We start from the raw sequence: 12,712 nt of genomic DNA on the forward strand, positions 1-12,712 counted from the left end.
GGGGATTGAAGCAGTGATCGGCTGATCACTGCTTCAATAGAGATACGCTGCAATACACGTGTTACACGTGTATTGCAGAGTATAGGAAGCTGTCAGCCTGTGTGGACGCACAGGCTGACAGCTTCATTTACGGCAGGATCTGCCAGGAGCGAGGACGGGGTAAGTGAAGGGGCAGACCCGGGGTCACTGATCAGACCCCGGGCTGCCCCCTACGAACACCGGCACCCCCCGAAACCGGCGCGGGGGGTGCCGATCGGCACCATATGACATTGTAACCCCGGAGGTGCCGGTGGTCATGTTGATCACCGGCATCTCAGGGGTTAACACCCGCGATCGGACCCGGTTCCGACCGCGGGTGTTACGGGGCATTGTCAGCCGTGTATTACGGCTGTCACCCGCTGTGCATGGTGCGCACACAGTTTCTGTGTGCGCACCATGCATCCGCAGTAATAGTACGGCGGTTTGCGGGAAGCCCTTCCCTGCAGCGCCGTACTATTACGGCGAATGTCGGGAAGGGGTTAAAGGGGTTGTCCCATCACAAGGATCCTATCTATACTGCTTGTTAATGTGGATGTAAGACTTTTCCTAAATACACTGCTTCAGCAAATCTGCTTGTTTGTCCATCTTACTTTATTCAATTCATTGTTGACACAACCCTTGACTTATCTGCTCAAAAGTCAAGTGATGTATCTGCTGCTCTCAGGGGGGAGGGGCGGGTGCGAGCCTGTGTTTCTAGCTATTCCTGTGTCTGCACCACGTGACCTAGCTTCCTGCTCTTAGATAGGGGAGAGCAGCTGCTTTCATTTCTGGACTCATCTCTGTTCTCCCAGTTATCAGGCTAGCTAATTCAATTGTGTTCATTATGGCAGAGACAGGCAGTCTCTGTATGTAATACAGAATGGAGTTGCTCCTGTCTGTACTTCATAGTCCAATATTGTGCATATAGTGTTTAAGGACCTTTGATGACATCACAGGCCCTTCAGCTGCCCCATAGGATCACGCTATGCGGTAGGCGGAGCTACACACTAATTTGGGGGCGGAGCTAAATGGCAGGTTGCATGTGAAACCCCGCCCACCAAATGATGCAAGAAACCAGGAAGAAAGAAGATTTTACAGCTGTGAAGACTGGTGAGTATGCGGCATGGGAATACCCCTTTAAGTGTTTGTTTACAACCATGTCCCTTTTTTTTTTTTTTTTTTTTTTTTTCCCCCAAGTGGACAAAAAAATCCTACATGCAGGACTTTTCTGTCCATTTGAAGAAACAGACAGCAAGTGTCTGGGTTTTTTTTTTAACATTAAGGTCTATGGGCCACGGACAGTAACTGAGAGCCATTAGAGATGAGCGAATACTATTCGAAACTCTAGTTTCGAATACCTTGCTCCCATAGGAATTAATGAGAGCGGGCGAACTGCAAGGGGTTAGAGGGGCTCTATCAGCAAAATCATGCTGATAGAGCCCCACATATGCTATTCAGGCACCGTAAATGTTATATTAAACTACCCCCCCCCCCCCCCCCCGTTTTAAAATAAAACCCTAAAAAAGAATATGATCTACTTACGCATCGTGCACGCTGGGCGGGCATTCAGGGTGTGTCTTCTTCTTCATCCATGCCTCTTCCTCCTTCGGCACTCGCGAACTGACACTGATAAAAAAAAAAAAAATGCCCTGGGCGCCTGCGCAGTAGCCGTAGTAGAAGCCGCATGCTACTGCGCATGCGCCCAGGCCATTTTTTTATATTAGCGTCAGTTCGCGAGCGCCGGAGGACGGGACCGGAAGAAGAGGAGGCGTGGATGAAGAAGACGACGCACCCTGAATGCCCGCCCAGCGTGCACGATGCGTAAGTAGATCATATTCTTTTTTTAAGGTTTTATTTTAAAACGGGGGGGGGGGGGGTAGTTTAATATAACATTACCGATGCCTGAATAGCCTTTTTAAAGGCTATTCACGCATATGTGGGGCTCTATCAACATGATTTTGCTGATAGAGCCCCTTTAAGTGCCGACCGACATGCGGCCGCTCCCATTCGTTCCCATGGAGCGAGGTATTCGAAATTGCAGTTTTGAATACTAATCGCTCATCTCTAATAGCCATCAGTTACTGTCTGTTTTTTGTTTTTTAAACGGACACCTTTTGTGCGGACACCAATTGTAGTGTGAACCCCACCTTATGCATCCCTCTTTGTCTGGTTCTGATATGCTTTGGTTATGACATTTTTGACTTTGGCATTCTCTACACATCTCATTTTCCAGCTACAATTCCAACATGTCATAGAGTGAAATGTATTATTTTATTCCTAGTCTTGTACACGTTTGTCTGTTCAAAAAATGTTATATAATCTACATCTGAAAGTAAATGCTATTCAGCCACAATTTTTTTTTTTTTTTCAATTTTCCAAGGGGTTAAAGGTGAAAATGTATTCTACAATTTATTACGCTTTTTTTTTTCTAACTACAGAAATACCCCACCTGTGGAGGAAAACTGTTTTGGCATATGCTAGGGAACAGAAGGCAGGGAGTGCCAAATATGTACTTTTTTTTTTTTTTTTTTTAGAGAATTTTTATTTTGCATAATAAAACTTTTCATATGGGATTTTGGGGGTTTTATTACATTTTTTTTAACTCATTTAAACATTTATTTATTTATTTATTTTTTGTCCCAACTGCAGACTGATAAGGGCTCGTTCACATCTGGGTCTCCGTTATGCAGGTTTACGTTTTCTGCCCAAAACTGGGCAGGAAACAGAAACCTGCAGGTATTTTTCAAACCCATTCAAATGAATGGGTTTGAAAAGCGTACGGCCGTGAGCGCCGATTAGCGTTTTGTGTTCTCCGTGGCGAAAAAGTTTTTTTTTTTTTACCGGACATGCAGGACTTTGTGTCTTTCACAAAGGTCTTTCAGGTTTCTGTCTTCTGTCTGCAGAAGACGGAAACCTGAGAACGGACACCATGCGCTGGTATGAACCCAACGTAACCAGGCAGACTCCGATTTGTGCAGGATCAACTTGGTATGCAGTTGGGGAGACCAAGAGTCACTTATCAGACCTCAGGCTGCCGAATAGGAATATTGGCACCCCTGAACATGTCACGGAGGGGCCAATCGGGGCACATTACGTAGTTGGTTGGTTCACATTAGCGTTGAGGAACTCCACTCCCCATAAAATAGGCAGAGAGAAAAGTCTATTCGTTTTAAGCAGCTAGGGTTTCCATTTTTCAGATCCTCAACAGGAACCCAAATGCTAGTGATAGCTCAGCTCGTACTGTGGGTGTTAGACAAGTGTCAGTTGTATGTAACACGTGACACCCGCTTGGCAGTCACAGCATGTCGCAGCACCATAGAAATGAATGGCTTTTTTTTGTTGTCCGATTTTAAGTCGTGTGACAAGTGTCAACGTGTTGCCTTGCGATGGTTTCACTGCGATATATAATTGCAAAAAAGTCATATATTTCACGGAAAGGAGCTGTTACTTCATTCATTACATATCTATTACATATCATTCATTACATATCCACTAGCCTAATGCACTGGTAACCTGGAGGCCCTGGCACAGCCCACTCAGGAACTCCCCAATCTGCCGCCTGCGTGTTATTACAGGCAGTGCTCTGGAAGCCTAGGGGGCCTGAGACCGCGCTATATATAAAGGGCCGAGGTTGCGCACATGTTTCTCTTTGAATTCGGGTATGGACGGCGAAGTGTTTTTGCCCGTGAGTCTGCGCAGTGATGTGGGGGCGCCATCTTCTCGGCGATGTGTCATTATGGCGCTCGGGTGAAGCTTGAGGTTACGGCTAGAATAGTGTCGTGCAGAGGACGGACCGAGTAGGAGCGCCACCATGGTCTGCAGGTAAGGGCTGCATGGTGTCTCCCGGCTGTTACTCTGGATACTGAGTGGTTTCTCCGCACTTTGCTTCTATATACACATGTACTGTGACTCTCCTCTGTATGTGGCGCTGTATACTGCTGTGGCCATAGGAGTACAGAAGACTGACCAGTATTACGTGATGGTGACAGGAGGATGTGGAAGCTGAGTACAGAGTGGTAGCTGGCCTTGTAGACTACAGGCAGTCTCCATTGATGTCAATGCTGAATGGGGGGGGGGGTATTTGGTTTGATAAGTTCCACTGATTGTATTCAGAGAACTGTCGCCTCTGCCAGTGCCCTCCCTGCCTGCAGAGATGTTGGTGTTATTAGTTTTGGCCACCGATATGCCTGCAGTGAGATAAGGCCAGCTTGGTGTCATCCCTGGGTGGTCAGTTACACCCTCCTGACAACACATTCTTCTTAGAGCCTTCTATTGGCACAGTTACTATATACAAGAGAGACCGTGCTTCTCCAAGATCCAGGTCAGTATTCAAGAAGCAGATATCGTCTTATTTGCACTCTTGTGCATGTGGAGAGCTGCGTATAGGTGGCAGCGTTTACCGGTAGTGACACAAGGTCGACTGAACATCTGCAGGTAGGTATTGTATCAACAATGGTACCGATTGTCGCGCTCACTCAATAACATGTGAATCTCAGGAGGTTGATACAGATTTATTTGGCAAGATAATGCGTTTTGGGGCAATAGAGTTTAAACAAGAATAAGTATTCGTACATTCCTGAGCAGAAAACCTGGACAGATCTGATGAAGGGGTTGAGTTTCTTGTTTAAAATCTATTGCCCAGAAACGCGTGATCTTGCCAAATAAATCTATGTGTTGAATCTATAGCAACCTCCTGAGATTCATTTGTTACTGAGTGAGCGTGACAACTGGTACCGTTGCTACAATACCTACCTGCGTATAGAGCCTTGTATTGTCAGGGGATGTTTGTCACTATCCAACCATGATTGTAAGCTGTATGGCTGGACCCTGTCACAGTGCAGTGATATCTGTACTGAAACAATCTGCACCAATATACCTGCAAATGGGTGCGAATTCAGCACCTTACCAGTGGTATATACTATGGGTAATGTTAAAGTGGTTTTGGAAATTGCAGCATGTTAATTATATCTATGGAAACGCAGGCGGCTTCCCTGTAGATATAATTGTAACAGTCTGCAGTGGAAAACTCTGAACTTTCTGTTTAAAGCACTGTGGGTAGAACCCCGATGTGTTCCTGCAGCAGCTTTTCCCCGCAGCACTTTAAGTGTGGATCGTTCCGTTTAGCCTAAAAACGACAACCATTCTGTTGTAGAGGCCGTATAGTTGTCAGGTCTCCACTGAAGAGGCAGGGAGCTAAAAACTGAAATTGACAAATGCTTGTGACAGGAATGGGTACCTGGCAGTAGTGAAGAAAGTTCCTCTTAGTTTGGTACATTCAACCACCTTTCCTTAATATTTTGCTATCTTACCAGTCCTCATGATGATAAAGTTTATGAATTGAGATTTATCTAATCTTGTCTTTTAGGGCCATTTGGACTAAATCGGAGCAGCTGATGGACAACTCTGCTTCTGGCATGTGAAGCATTGCTTTGATGTAACATGTAAGTTTCTGGCTCTACATTCCTAATAAGAATGAATTTTATATACAGAAGGAATTTGCAGTCTGTGCTATATTGTACAGTGCTTGGTTTGTCCCTGTGATGTTAGCACTGGGCTCTGAATCTATGTGAAGGATACCTGTGCCCCTTTGACTTGACATACAGAGGGCCTGAGGGACAGCTGAACTGTTCAAGGCCTCATGCAAACAGTTTATGAACTTCTGACTAATGTGCCTTCTCTAAACTTGTATGCATGAAGGCAGTGGTCTCCAACCAGTCATATTCTACTTGTTGCTGAATGACCATTACCTGGTGTATGCTGGCATCCAATGTATATTGGGATTCCAATATAATGCGATGTCCCTTGTACTAAATACTGTATATTCTCTTTTCTAGGTAACTGTTAAATGGACCGCTGCATGTAAGGAGGAGTACACATCAGGTATAACTATCCTTCTACTATGAGTATTTACTGTCCCAATGATGGCAGCACTGGGCGCTGAATCCCATGTATGAAAACTGTGCCCCACTGTGACTTGACATGCAGTGGGTCTGAGGGACTGGAACTTACACTGGTTCTATAGATGTTACTTGTTAATTTTTGTCATACCAGATCTCGCTTCACTTGATACCAAAAAATGTTGGGGGTTTTTTTGTTCGCAAAATCATAACACAACTGAACATAGTTCTTATGCAAGTTTCTATTTTTACCTTAGGTCACAATGAATAAGGTGGAAGGTGCTTTGAAAATAGTCTACATATCAGGTGTGTGAGCATTTTACTCTTATGGATTCATGTAATCTGTCCCGATGATGGCAGCACTGGGCTCTGAAACCTGTGAAGGAGAAATGTGCCTCACTGTGACTTGACATGCAGTGGGTCTGAGGGACATGTGACACCAGCTCAGATGGCATAACTTGCAGTGGTGAAAGGAGCAGATGGCACTAGTGGTAACTACAGAGATTGACCATTGACTGCCCCTTACCACTAAATGTCATATAGACATCCTGCACTCTTTATAGTCTGAATATAGTGGCATATTCCTGCCAAATAAACAGTCCAAATCTGCGCAGCTGCCTCTGAAGCAGTTTTTTTTTTTCTTCACATGTGAACAATACCTTTTATTATGCGGCTAAGTAACTGACACTTGTCATCTGTTTGTCATCTCCCGGCTGTTACTCTGGATACTGAGTGGTTTCTCCGCACTTTGCTTCTATATACACATGTACTGTGACTCTCCTCTGTATGTGGCGCTGTATACTGCTGTGGCCATAGGAGTACAGAAGACTGACCAGTATTACGTGATGGTGACAGGAGGATGTGGAAGCTGAGTACAGAGTGGTAGCTGGCCTTGTAGACTACAGGCAGTCTCCATTGATGTCAATGCTGAATGGGGGGGGGGGTATTTGGTTTGATAAGTTCCACTGATTGTATTCAGAGAACTGTCGCCTCTGCCAGTGCCCTCCCTGCCTGCAGAGATGTTGGTGTTATTAGTTTTGGCCACCGATATGCCTGCAGTGAGATAAGGCCAGCTTGGTGTCATCCCTGGGTGGTCAGTTACACCCTCCTGACAACACATTCTTCTTAGAGCCTTCTATTGGCACAGTTACTATATACAAGAGAGACCGTGCTTCTCCAAGATCCAGGTCAGTATTCAAGAAGCAGATATCGTCTTATTTGCACTCTTGTGCATGTGGAGAGCTGCGTATAGGTGGCAGCGTTTACCGGTAGTGACACAAGGTCGACTGAACATCTGCAGGTAGGTATTGTATCAACAATGGTACCGATTGTCGCGCTCACTCAATAACATGTGAATCTCAGGAGGTTGATACAGATTTATTTGGCAAGATAATGCGTTTTGGGGCAATAGAGTTTAAACAAGAATAAGTATTCGTACATTCCTGAGCAGAAAACCTGGACAGATCTGATGAAGGGGTTGAGTTTCTTGTTTAAAATCTATTGCCCAGAAACGCGTGATCTTGCCAAATAAATCTATGTGTTGAATCTATAGCAACCTCCTGAGATTCATTTGTTACTGAGTGAGCGTGACAACTGGTACCGTTGCTACAATACCTACCTGCGTATAGAGCCTTGTATTGTCAGGGGATGTTTGTCACTATCCAACCATGATTGTAAGCTGTATGGCTGGACCCTGTCACAGTGCAGTGATATCTGTACTGAAACAATCTGCACCAATATACCTGCAAATGGGTGCGAATTCAGCACCTTACCAGTGGTATATACTATGGGTAATGTTAAAGTGGTTTTGGAAATTGCAGCATGTTAATTATATCTATGGAAACGCAGGCGGCTTCCCTGTAGATATAATTGTAACAGTCTGCAGTGGAAAACTCTGAACTTTCTGTTTAAAGCACTGTGGGTAGAACCCCGATGTGTTCCTGCAGCAGCTTTTCCCCGCAGCACTTTAAGTGTGGATCGTTCCGTTTAGCCTAAAAACGACAACCATTCTGTTGTAGAGGCCGTATAGTTGTCAGGTCTCCACTGAAGAGGCAGGGAGCTAAAAACTGAAATTGACAAATGCTTGTGACAGGAATGGGTACCTGGCAGTAGTGAAGAAAGTTCCTCTTAGTTTGGTACATTCAACCACCTTTCCTTAATATTTTGCTATCTTACCAGTCCTCATGATGATAAAGTTTATGAATTGAGATTTATCTAATCTTGTCTTTTAGGGCCATTTGGACTAAATCGGAGCAGCTGATGGACAACTCTGCTTCTGGCATGTGAAGCATTGCTTTGATGTAACATGTAAGTTTCTGGCTCTACATTCCTAATAAGAATGAATTTTATATACAGAAGGAATTTGCAGTCTGTGCTATATTGTACAGTGCTTGGTTTGTCCCTGTGATGTTAGCACTGGGCTCTGAATCTATGTGAAGGATACCTGTGCCCCTTTGACTTGACATACAGAGGGCCTGAGGGACAGCTGAACTGTTCAAGGCCTCATGCAAACAGTTTATGAACTTCTGACTAATGTGCCTTCTCTAAACTTGTATGCATGAAGGCAGTGGTCTCCAACCAGTCATATTCTACTTGTTGCTGAATGACCATTACCTGGTGTATGCTGGCATCCAATGTATATTGGGATTCCAATATAATGCGATGTCCCTTGTACTAAATACTGTATATTCTCTTTTCTAGGTAACTGTTAAATGGACCGCTGCATGTAAGGAGGAGTACACATCAGGTATAACTATCCTTCTACTATGAGTATTTACTGTCCCAATGATGGCAGCACTGGGCGCTGAATCCCATGTATGAAAACTGTGCCCCACTGTGACTTGACATGCAGTGGGTCTGAGGGACTGGAACTTACACTGGTTCTATAGATGTTACTTGTTAATTTTTGTCATACCAGATCTCGCTTCACTTGATACCAAAAAATGTTGGGGGTTTTTTTGTTCGCAAAATCATAACACAACTGAACATAGTTCTTATGCAAGTTTCTATTTTTACCTTAGGTCACAATGAATAAGGTGGAAGGTGCTTTGAAAATAGTCTACATATCAGGTGTGTGAGCATTTTACTCTTATGGATTCATGTAATCTGTCCCGATGATGGCAGCACTGGGCTCTGAAACCTGTGAAGGAGAAATGTGCCTCACTGTGACTTGACATGCAGTGGGTCTGAGGGACATGTGACACCAGCTCAGATGGCATAACTTGCAGTGGTGAAAGGAGCAGATGGCACTAGTGGTAACTACAGAGATTGACCATTGACTGCCCCTTACCACTAAATGTCATATAGACATCCTGCACTCTTTATAGTCTGAATATAGTGGCATATTCCTGCCAAATAAACAGTCCAAATCTGCGCAGCTGCCTCTGAAGCAGTTTTTTTTTTTCTTCACATGTGAACAATACCTTTTATTATGCGGCTAAGTAACTGACACTTGTCATCTGTTTGTGTTGCAGGTTGATATTCCTTATGGAGGATGGACTTGGCTACAGTCAATGTGAATGTCTAGTTAAATAAGTCAAATAAAAAAACCTATTACAATGTGCATGTCGCTGATTCTGAGGAATTCTCATTCATTGAAGAGGGCTTGCTCAAAAGAGTAGTCTGAGGAGTTAAGGGGTTGTCCGGATCACTTAATAGTGCTCTGAATGGTAATATAACTATAACAAACCAGTACTTGCCTTTTTCCTGCAGAAACTGCTCGGTTGGTAGAAGTCTTCCGGTTGGTGTCACAGGTGACTTCCTGTGTGTGCTAGGGGACTGCTGTAGCCAAACATAGGTTTCAGTGGTGACCTATTCACAAATGGCAGTGACAGTGCTCACCTCTTAACATGTCACTGTGATGGCATGAGACCTACATACTGGGGGACAGCTGAACACTTATGTTTAAATAGCAGGCCTATTGAATAGTGATGGATCTGATCCAATGACAGAACATCTTGTTCTGTTCATGTATTAACACTTGCATTAGACCCCCTTAGCATCAGATGATGGCATAGTTTTATTTAAAAATCATAATTACATTTTCTTTCTGGCTCCACTAGATACTAGAAAGAATGCTATATTGTTCTTAGACTCCAAATCAAGTACTTGTTTTCTGAAGACTCTTGTAGTTCTAGCTTCTTTAATAAGGTGTCCGGATTGCTTATTGAGTTAAGCCTCTTGCATTGTGTCAACAGGTCCACTCCCCAGTGGAAGAAAGGGAAAATGAATTTATTTATTTTACTTTCCCACTGATCCATTTTTAACAGACCGCAATTCGGTTCTTGCCTGTGAAAACGGGTCTCAGACTTCCATTGAGTCCATTTGGCTGTCAAAATAGCCAAAGAAGGTGTCAGTTTTGACGGCTATGAAAAATGGACATGTAAATTTTCCACTCTTTTATATAATATGCCTTACACATCCACAAAATGGGATTTGGGTTACTATCTTTGTTCCCCAAAAAAAATCACTCGAATATGGATTCTAGGGATAAAATGCATATCTCTCAGTATTACAAATATATCACACAACCGTGAGCTGGGTGACCATTTATATTGTAGTCATAGGAGCCTAACATGGAAAACCCACAGCATGACGTGGAGATGGGTGACTTCATCCAGCTGCAATTTGGTGTCTGTTGTCATGGAAACATAGGATAGGATTGAATTGGGCGTGACTTTAAAATCCAAATCAGACTGGCAGCAAGTGCAATGGAAAGGATGCCCACAACGATAGACAATGCTAGAATGGTTCCACCTGCAGTGAAAAGATAGATGTGAGAAGTTTTCCCACAAGGGTTCTATTATACAGGAGATATAATCTTACTGATTTTTCTATGACAATCAACAATGTAACACGTGGCTTCAAGAAACGCATATGTAACACTAAGTGGACCTTCCGATTGGAAACCTGAATGCAGGTGTGAACCTAGTGTAATTGACACGCTGATTAATTCCAGGCCATTTCTCATTACTGGGGGGTGACACATTATATATACCTGGACGTAGTTATAACTGCACTCAGTTCTGGGGCATAGGGGACATCACTAATAAGTGAACTGGGGCATAGGGGACATCACTAATAAGTGACACACGGATTCATTTCAGGCTATTTCTCATTACTGAGTGGATGACACACTGTGTACCTGGATGTAATTATAACCACACTCACTTCTAGAGTCTTCTCTTATGAGTAAGTGATGCACTATTAAATTCCAGGCTATTTTTCATCACGTGTGTACATAGATTGTCAAAAATAAAGGCACTAGATTTTGTTGCAGTTTCTTAAGCCAATGATGGCTACAAAAGGAAAGGCGAATATTTAGGAAGTACTTCTACCTTTTGCTCAATCCACTCCAGGCTTAGGGTCCATTCACATGGAGGAAAATGGTGAGGAATTTGGCTGTGGAATTTCAGCGCTGAAAAAAAAAAGCCTTCCATTGCCTTCAATGGGAAGTTTTTTTTTTTGTTTTTTTTTCCCAGCGCTGAAATTCCTCACAATTTTCCTCTGTGTGAATGGACCCTCAGGCTAAAAACATTAAAAAAAAAAAAAAAGCTGTTTTTCCACAAAATGGGACTTTAGCTTTAAGGAGCCAGGGCCCCACAAGATGGAACAATGTGAATTGCCTGCAGCTGAAACGCCATGGGGAAAAACTGCAGTAAGGCCTAAAGGGGTTTTCCCAGACTTATTAAAGGGATGCTATCATTGAGAGTGAATTTGTTTTTAGTCCATAACATGTCTGAATAGCCTTAAACAAACAAAAAAAACTTGATAGTCTTCAGTAGTTGATACCTTTTTAATGGCTAACTCATAATGATGACAAATTACTGACGTTTCGGAACCTCCAGGGTCCTTTATCAAAGTAAATTTAAAACATTTCTGAAGGGTGTGTGTGTGTGTGTGTGTGTGTGTGTATATGTGTATAATATATATATATATATATATATATATATATATATATATACACACACACAAAAGGCACATAAGGTGTTAGAATTACAGGGGGGGGGGGGGGGGTTGTTAGTAATTGGTAGAGACAATATAAACACTTCCAGTTCCTTATCAGTTCACACATTCCGGTAAAGAGACAGGAAGCCATGTGACACATTCAATCCAAACTCAAAGCCATGTGACACATTCAATCCAAACTCCAGCGTCTGAAGCAGGGCCATGAATTTGCATTCATGAATGCGTCGTTCTCTCTTTGATCTGAAATTCCCTCTCAAAACTAAAATTTTCATGTTATTGGTGATATTGTGGTCCCCACTGCAGAAATGCTTTGATACGGGAAGGTCGATTCTTTGTTCTTTAATTGTATGGCAATGTGAATTCATCCGCGTTCTAAGTTGCTGTCCGGTCTTAGAACGCGGATGAATTCACATCGCCATACAATTAAAGAACGAAGAATCGACCTTCCCGTATCAAAGCATTTCTGCAGTGGGGACCACAATCACATGAAAATTTTAGTTTTGAGAGGGAATTTCAGGTCAAAGAGAGAACGACGCATTCATGAATGCAAATTCATGGCCCTGCTTCAAACGCTGGAGTGTGGATTGAATGTGTCACAGGGCTTCCTGTCTCTTTACCAGAACGTTAGCCATTAAAAAGGTATCAACTACTGAAGACTATCAAGTTTTTTTGTTTGTTTATATTTCCAACCCACTGGCTAACACGGTACAAGAACGAACATTTTCCTTATACTGAATAGCCTTAAGAAAGGCTATTTGTCTCTTACCTTTAGGAAGCTCCGCCGTTCTGTAGAAATAATAGTTTTCGCCAGTATGCAAATAAGTTCTTTC

At 43.1% G+C, this 12,712-nt stretch overlaps 1 protein-coding gene, 2 long non-coding RNA genes and 6 other non-coding genes across 9 annotated transcripts in view; 8 read left to right on the plus strand and 1 right to left on the minus strand.

Annotated features, from left to right (window-relative positions):
• Positions 1-3,680: 3,680 nt before the first annotated feature.
• Positions 3,681-6,223, plus strand: LOC142209575 (uncharacterized). The gene is made up of 4 exons (XR_012716949.1): positions 3,681-3,840; positions 5,384-5,459; positions 5,853-5,898; positions 6,173-6,223. It is a non-coding gene; the product is annotated as an uncharacterized LOC142209575 (long non-coding RNA).
• LOC142211083 (small nucleolar RNA SNORD88) lies at positions 5,548-5,637 on the plus strand. Its single transcript, XR_012717161.1, has one exon. It is a non-coding gene; the product is annotated as a small nucleolar RNA SNORD88 (small nucleolar RNA).
• On the plus strand, positions 5,929-6,019 carry LOC142211086 (small nucleolar RNA SNORD88). The gene has a single exon (XR_012717164.1). It is a non-coding gene; the product is annotated as a small nucleolar RNA SNORD88 (small nucleolar RNA).
• A 34-nt stretch (positions 6,224-6,257) lies between the features above and the next one.
• Positions 6,258-6,348, plus strand: LOC142211088 (small nucleolar RNA SNORD88). Its single transcript, XR_012717166.1, has one exon. It is a non-coding gene; the product is annotated as a small nucleolar RNA SNORD88 (small nucleolar RNA).
• A 1,802-nt stretch (positions 6,349-8,150) lies between these two features.
• On the plus strand, positions 8,151-9,474 carry LOC142209576 (uncharacterized). The gene is made up of 4 exons (XR_012716950.1): positions 8,151-8,222; positions 8,616-8,661; positions 8,936-8,984; positions 9,389-9,474. It is a non-coding gene; the product is annotated as an uncharacterized LOC142209576 (long non-coding RNA).
• On the plus strand, positions 8,311-8,400 carry LOC142211085 (small nucleolar RNA SNORD88). The gene has a single exon (XR_012717163.1). It is a non-coding gene; the product is annotated as a small nucleolar RNA SNORD88 (small nucleolar RNA).
• On the plus strand, positions 8,692-8,782 carry LOC142211087 (small nucleolar RNA SNORD88). The gene has a single exon (XR_012717165.1). It is a non-coding gene; the product is annotated as a small nucleolar RNA SNORD88 (small nucleolar RNA).
• On the plus strand, positions 9,021-9,111 carry LOC142211090 (small nucleolar RNA SNORD88). Its single transcript, XR_012717167.1, has one exon. It is a non-coding gene; the product is annotated as a small nucleolar RNA SNORD88 (small nucleolar RNA).
• A 1,036-nt stretch (positions 9,475-10,510) lies between the features above and the next one.
• The window catches only part of LOC142210012 (testicular acid phosphatase homolog), a 75,905-nt gene continuing 73,703 nt past the window's right edge, over positions 10,511-12,712 (minus strand). Inside the window, exon 14 of the mRNA XM_075279043.1 lies at positions 10,511-10,670. Within this exon, the coding sequence (XP_075135144.1) occupies positions 10,555-10,670 (116 nt within the window). The 3' untranslated portion in view covers positions 10,511-10,554. The remainder of the gene's footprint in view (positions 10,671-12,712) is intronic.

Source organism: Leptodactylus fuscus, chromosome 6 (assembly GCF_031893055.1).
Source record: "Leptodactylus fuscus isolate aLepFus1 chromosome 6, aLepFus1.hap2, whole genome shotgun sequence".
Classification (NCBI taxonomy): Eukaryota; Metazoa; Chordata; class Amphibia; order Anura; family Leptodactylidae; genus Leptodactylus; species Leptodactylus fuscus.